At 45.2% G+C, this 6,721-nt stretch overlaps 1 protein-coding gene across 1 annotated transcript; it reads right to left on the bottom strand.

Moving 5' to 3' along the window:
* Positions 1–304: 304 nt before the first annotated feature.
* On the bottom strand, positions 305–6,505 carry PLK2 (polo like kinase 2). Its single transcript, XM_055699481.1, has 14 exons — positions 6,239–6,505; positions 5,693–5,800; positions 5,417–5,533; positions 5,094–5,223; positions 4,726–4,813; positions 4,245–4,340; positions 3,639–3,837; positions 3,407–3,554; positions 2,889–2,986; positions 2,134–2,257; positions 1,620–1,860; positions 1,392–1,521; positions 1,193–1,303; positions 305–1,070 (listed from the first exon to the last, which is right to left on the bottom strand). Exons 1-14 carry the CDS (start codon positions 6,452–6,454, stop codon positions 879–881), a joined length of 1,998 nt encoding a protein of 665 aa, XP_055555456.1. The 5' UTR covers positions 6,455–6,505; the 3' UTR covers positions 305–878.
* Between the last annotated feature and the right edge of the window lie 216 nt (positions 6,506–6,721).

Genomic DNA, 6,721 nt, shown 5'->3' on the forward strand with positions numbered 1-6,721 from the left:
AAAAGATCCATACTTCTGTTTTTAGCCTCTAGGACAATAGCCAGCTGTCAAGGCCTACATTATTGCTCTGCAAGCTCCATCAGCAGTTGCTTCAGGGTTGCTGCTATCACTAGCAGCCCCTTATTGATGCTTGTGACTACAAGTGAGCATAGACACCAAGAAATTGTTCAGTGTTAAAGCCTGTAATTTATATCCTGACCTGTAGCAGATTTCTCAAAAACAGTGTAAGGAAAGTAGACCTGGCAAGATTTTTGGTAATGCAAAGCATGTCAAGTTGTACTGTAAAAAGAGTAGAGAACGATGCTTCAGATTTCCATTCCCTTTATTGCCAACAGATTGATATTTTAAATGCCAAGGTCCAAAAAAAATGTTGGTAATAAATACTTCACTTTAGGCTGTAATAAATAAAAAAATTATTAACAAGGAATGCACTTTGCCAGCCCCAAGTGTGGGTAGTTTTTAAAAATAACAGAAAAAGTATGGCCATAGTTCACAGTTAAGCAGCCAGAAGCCGCTTATTACAGCTATTCCACAACAACGGAGCTCTCCCTTCCCTCCCTTTCCAGATGTGTATTCACAGCTTAACTCCATCAGAAATGCTTTCTTACAGAGGAAGCAGTCATACTCTGCTCAGAGTTCAAGTCAGAAATATCTTTAACACACAAACACGAAGCAAGGAAAGCTATGGTCCAAATATCCCCTTGTAAAACTCTTTTAGTCCAACAGTAGGTTTAGGCTTCTAATAGATGTGTGCCCAGCACACTAGGACAGTCAAGTTTTCGTACCACAACACATCCATCATCACCATATGCTCCACCATCTCCACTGTAGATTTCACAGTGAACAAGAGGGTCTGTTTGGTTTAACAGTCAGTCCCTTCAGTTACATCGCTGCAGCAGCATGTTCAGAGCATATTCTATTCTGTGTTTTAGTTCCAGTGAGCATCCAGAAACCAGAAGAGTTGTCAGATGAAACGTTGTGGATATCCTCTCTTCATTGATGTAGGTAAGAAGATACTCCTCACTCTGATTGCAAATGATGATTTTTGTGTGATCATGATAGAAGTTCACCTGTAAAAGAGAAGCAAGTTCCTGCTTGTATACTTTCTCCTCTAACATTTCTGGCATTTATCTAGGTTTCTTGCAATAAAGTATTTCAGAAACGTTTTCTCCAGGGATGCTACCAAACTTACTTGAAACGTGCCATCATTGAAGAGCATCATTAATGCTTTATCGGATTTAAGCCATTGTAAGAGGTAAAGCCTGGGCCTGCGTACATCTGTTAGGCTGGGCAAGTCTCCTCCCTGAAAAAGGGAGCAGACATTATGCTAAACACTCAGTTCACATTTAGTGTATTTTTACAGCTCAAGGCCCAGAATATGCTGAACTTACATCCATGAGGTTCTCTTCCATGTAATGAGAGAAATACTTCAGTACAGTTACTTGGCTAATGAATTGTTGAGGAGCCTCTGTGGCTGTGAAGACAGAGCACTGCCCTAGCTCAGCATAGTAGTGAACTGTCCTGTAAAAGGAGAAAGAAAGTAAGGAGATTAGAGGTGAAAAAAAGCATTTCATGTGTAAACCACCTTAGTGAGTTGTTGGTTTTGTAATTGTACTTACTTTTTGTCTGGCAGAAGACTCATATGTGCCCCATTGTTGAAAAGGACACCAACTGTGTGATCTGACAGCTGGTAGCCGAAGCCATACTTGTTAGAGTAGTCCACCCATTTTGTAACCCACTGGAAGGATGCTGTCAGCTGTTCTTTGGGAATGCTGTCTGCTTCTGGCATGTTCTCCAGACATCGTCTCAACACCCTTGCAACTGTATCAGCAACACTTCCCATGGTACTGTCTTCCAGGCCTTAAAGAGAAGGATTATCAGACTGACAGAAGTGCACAGAGAACCAGCCTTCATTCTAAACTTTTCAGTTATCTAGACTGTAATTTTAACAAGTTTAGCCTTTATGGCTTTCCAGTTTTAATTCTTCCAAAGTATTGGCTGTAAAATTTAGAGCATCAAAAATAGGGGGTGGGAGGGAAAGCAGCTGTTTGTTTCAAGTTTTTAAGCCCGAGAGAGACATGAAGAAAGTAAAGGTGGGATTTAGAATTAGAGATTACATTTTGCTGCACTTACATTCACTGCTACTGCTGCAGCTTCCCAAAGTTCCTCTGACTATCATCCGAATAGAGTCTCCAATCTGCCTAGTTTCTGGCAACACTCCAGGCTTCACTACAGTTGTGATAAGAGGCTGAATCTCCTGGAAGAGATGCCAGACATGTAAACATCAAACATAACACAAGCCAAGGCCTATATACAGGTTTTGCATGGCTCTCCTGTTTCTCAAATGATAAATTCTAGGGAAACCGGTATTAGTGTTTCCAGCAAGTATAAAGAGTTGCTGTTAGACTAAGCTTAAAGAAGCAAGCCAGGTCTTTCCATTCTTTAGATCTCCAATTTGCATCTTACACACTACTAATCAGTTCTGTGTTCTCCTGCCCTAGAACAGCTGTGTGCAGCTCTAAACACCAAATGGTAGGAATGAGATCTCAGCAATTTATTCTTTAAGAAGTCCTAGTTAATCACAAACTGAAGGCCTGTATTTGGAATATTGGGAAAGAGCACCTGGCAGACAAGTTACCACACAGATGACAATGGAGTCTAGGCAGATACTATAATTACACTCAAAAGCCAAAATTGATAGTCTCCCTACAAAGGCTACTATACCTTGGTGAAGCTTGGTTAAGCCCTCTTAAAGCAACTCTGCGAATCATTTAAGCTTGATTATGCTGTGTACAGCCCCAGCTCTGATATCCAAGTCAAATATAATTTAATTACAGCTACTCCACCCAACTGTTATTGTATTTGAATTGAACTGCACTTGCATTTACCTCTTCTGTTCTGTGTTTGTGGGGCTGCTGGGTTATTGATGTCTTCTTCAAATCATGCCGGAGCTTGTAGATTTCTTCATCTTCTTTAGCTAATCTGTCTGTAATACAGGAAAAAATACTTAGTTGCATATGAAAGTGCTGTTCCATTACAGAAAGCCTAAGCAGCTGGCTACAGAATGTGCACTGTCTCCCTCCAGTAGTTCCTTCTGAACCTGCCAGTCTCCCAGAACAGCAGTGCCATTATACACAGATCATGAAGAGACTAAATTTTAATAGACATTACAGAACAACAGATGGCCAGTATAGATTGTTAGTATGCCATAAGAAGCACGCACTTACGTAAGTTGGTGTAGGTTGTAGGCTACTGTCTATAGTTACTGATAGAGAGGTCAAAACTAACGCAGGGAAGCTCCGAGACATAACTACAAGTACTCGATTGCTATCTCACAGTTATATATTACTAGCATGACAGTGATGGCATGGAGATAAGTTTCAAGTGTAGCTACAAATCCACTTACTGTGTGTGTCAAAGTATCTGGCTTTATCCTTTTTACCACCAAAGAGAGCAGCAGCGGCTTTTTTGAAGAAGTTTTTAGCAGGACTTGATAAATGGAAATCAGGAACAGTGTGACAACAGCTAGCAGACAGCCTATCAGGTGTAAAGCCCTGTGGAAGTGCGATACAAAAAATTTTTAGACCAGAGTGCATTTTTAGGGGGAATATTTTTTTCAGCCAGAAAACAGTACAAACCTGTAAGAAAAATTCGTGTTGAATTATTTCATCTAAACTGGGCCGATCTTCAGGATTTTTTGACAACATGCTAGCTATTAAGTGTTTCGCAGGTGCCAAGAGAGATGAAGGCAGGCTGTATCTTGCCTCCCTTATACATCTGTATGTTTCTTTAAGATTTGTGGTCTCAAACGGGGGTCTTCCCAATAGCATTGTATACCTGTTTAAAAGGCAAAGGAAAAGAATTGGTTTTTTGGTTTGGTTTTTTTTTTTGTTGGTTGGTTTGGGGCAGGGGGAGGAGGTGGGGTGGGGGTGTTGTTTTTCAGTTTGTTTTTTGTTTTGGGGGTGTGTGCGGGGGGGTTTGTTGGGTTTTGGGTTGGTTTTGTTTTGGGTTTTTTTTGTTGTTTGGTTTTTTTTTTTTTTTTTTTTTTTTACACACACCCACAATGCTTGTCTACAGCTATTGAAAAGGCATTGTTTGTCTCCCAACAAAAAGGTGAGTTTCTGCACTTGGGCTACACATGTATAAAAGGCTCCAAACTGATGTAGTACTGCATCCCCTTTGAACTCTTAAAAGCTTAAGCCAGTGACAGAAATATTTCATTTCAAAGGCAGTGAAGTACTTACATTACACAGCCTAAGGCCCAGATGTCAGATTCACAGCCATGTCCTTGTTTGTTGAGGACTTCTGGAGAGAGGTAATTTGGTGTGCCACATATTGTTCTGCAAATCAAAGAGGCCACAGAGCCTGTCAGTATTTTAGATAGAAAGAGCAGAGAAACTATTTTTCATAGCGCAGGTTTTCTTCTCAAGTTTGGACAAGAACTTAAGACTCCTAAAGAGGAGCTGGATGAATGTTAATAGTAGATGTGTTTCATGGTGTCTTCATGATACAGGAATAGCAGACTTGTATCTGTGCTAGTAGTCAGTCAAATGCCTCTGGCTTTTCTCTGAGCATTTAAATAAGTCAAAGCTCAGCAGCCCATTTTCTAGAAGGGGAAAGCTTGATCCTAGAAGCAATTAGCTTTTTCTGTGGAACAGGATTTCTCATTTCTAGATGAATTTGATTTCATTTACTACCAGACTTTACATTTCTTGATGCTCCTACCTCCTCCTGTGCTCCAGGGGTTCCAGCCTAGCTGCCAAGCCAAAGTCACCCAGTTTTAGTTCCATGTTCTCATTAATGAAGAAGTTACCTAGCAGACAGAGAAATTCTAGTTAGTCCTTTTCTTGCAAGGTTGGAACGCATTTGCCACAGGTGCTGAGTCATACTTTGTTCAAAGCCAGAAGCTAGCCAAGATTTTTTTTTTTTAAAGTAGGAATGCTTAATGTCATCCCTTAAGCACTCCCAAGTTTCCACTGAAAAGTAAGTCAGGCTGAGCTAATTTTGTTAAGCTATCACCATACAAACGGAAAGTGGTACAATGGTGACAGGGCTGGAAGAGTGTTTTGAAATTGGTGAGGTGCAGAACTTACCTAGTTTAAGATCCCGGTGCAAGATTTCCTGTTCATGAAGATACTTTAGCCCTGACACAATTTGCCTGAGGTAGTATCGTACTTCTGGTTCTGTCAATACCTTCCTTGCTTTTAAGATGTGAGCCATTGACTGCAGAGGAAAAACAAAGGCAGAAAAATGTTACTGATTATTCACACAAGATTCACCTTAAGCACAAGTAAATAAATGTATGGAGAAACAACAACTAAAGAGGCCACAAAAAATACCTTTTACACATCACACATTTAAATTAGGTGCAGATTCCAGGTAAGTAAATACTGGATTTCTCCCAGCTGATGCTCACCCTTCTACTGCAGTACTCCAGAAGAATATAAATATTCTCTCTGTCTTCAAAGTAGTGGTAAAACTGCACAACGTGTCTATGATTAAGCATTCTGTGCAGCTCAATCTCTTTATCAATCTGAAGAGACAAGTGGGGGGAGGGGGAAGCATTATTAGCCTTGCGTCCACATGGTTAAGAAGGCAGCTCTATCAGAACCATTTCAGGCAAAGGGCCAGGCAATCCAGCACACAAAGAGAGTTTGACGAGAGAAAAATAGAGTCATTCACCGACACACACCTTTTCCCTTTGATGAGGTTTCGCTACTCTGCTGTGAGGAATGATTTTCGCAGCATAAACTTTATTTGTTGTCAAATCTGTCATCTCATAACACTTGGCGAATCCACCCTAGAGAGACACACGAGAAAAAAGCAATTATAGCAGGTATGAAAGAAGTCCCACACTTAGTCATTCACCAGCTCAGGCATTAGTCAAGGAGCGCGACTTCCTTCGCACAAGACAATGCGGGGACAGCTCTGCGGCTCGTCGCCTCTCTGAGGGGTCGCGCTACGGCTGCCCCCCGCCCCGCATGCAACACCGAAGCCATTTCTGCAGGCTGGCCCGAGCCGATGGCACGGCCCCGCTCGCGTTCCGCGGCGGAGACGAATCGGGGACAGGAGCGGTGCCCGGACCCACCGCGCCGGCAGCGGGGCAGCCCCCGGCCGGCAGCGCGGGGCGCTCCAGCGTCCCGCCGAGCACAGCGGCCGCTCCGCACCGCGCTCCACCGAGGAGAGAGGCCGGCCCGGCCGCCGCCCGGGGGGGCACGGGGCCATCCGCAGTCGTTACCTTTCCGAGCACCTTGCCGCGGCAGTAGCGCTTCCCCGTCGTGGGGTCGGTTATAATCCGGGAGACCTCGGCGGCGGGGTGGGCGTGCTGGTGCGGCGAGGGCTCCTCCGCCTTCTTCCTCCGCGACTCGCCGCCGGCCCCTCTGCCCAGCGCCGCCTCGCAGCACTTGGCGCCGCCGCCGCCCGGCGGGGAGGCGATCGTCCGCAGTAGCTCCATCCCCGCGCCCCGCCGGCTGCACTCGCCCACCTCCGCCACCCCTAACCGCCCGTTGCCGACGGCGGCGCCCCGGCCCGCCCCTTATATAAGGGCGCAGGCTCCGCCCCGGCGCTGAGGGACGGCCCGGCCCCGCCCCGCCCCGCCCGGCCCCGCCCCGCCCCGCCCCGCCGGCCGGCCGAGGGGAGCTGGGCCGGTGCAGGCCGTCGCGTCCTGCCCTGCGCGGCCGTGCGGGAGCGGCGGGGCGGGAGCAGCATCCCGGAGCGGGGG

This window comes from Falco cherrug, chromosome Z (genome assembly GCF_023634085.1).
Source record: "Falco cherrug isolate bFalChe1 chromosome Z, bFalChe1.pri, whole genome shotgun sequence".
Lineage (NCBI taxonomy): Eukaryota > Metazoa > Chordata > Aves > Falconiformes > Falconidae > Falco > Falco cherrug.

Coding starts and splice junctions, on each gene's coding strand:
- PLK2 (XM_055699481.1), bottom strand. CDS start 6,454: ATGGAGCTACTGCGGACGATCGCCTCCCCGCCGGGCGGCGGCGGCGCC. Junction 2,258..2,888: donor ACAAACACAGAACAGAAGAG/GTAAATGCAAGT, acceptor CATCTCTTCCAG/GAGATTCAGCCTCTTATCAC. Junction 1,861..2,133: donor CTGCAGCAGTAGCAGTGAAT/GTAAGTGCAGCA, acceptor CTTCTCTTTAAG/GCCTGGAAGACAGTACCATG.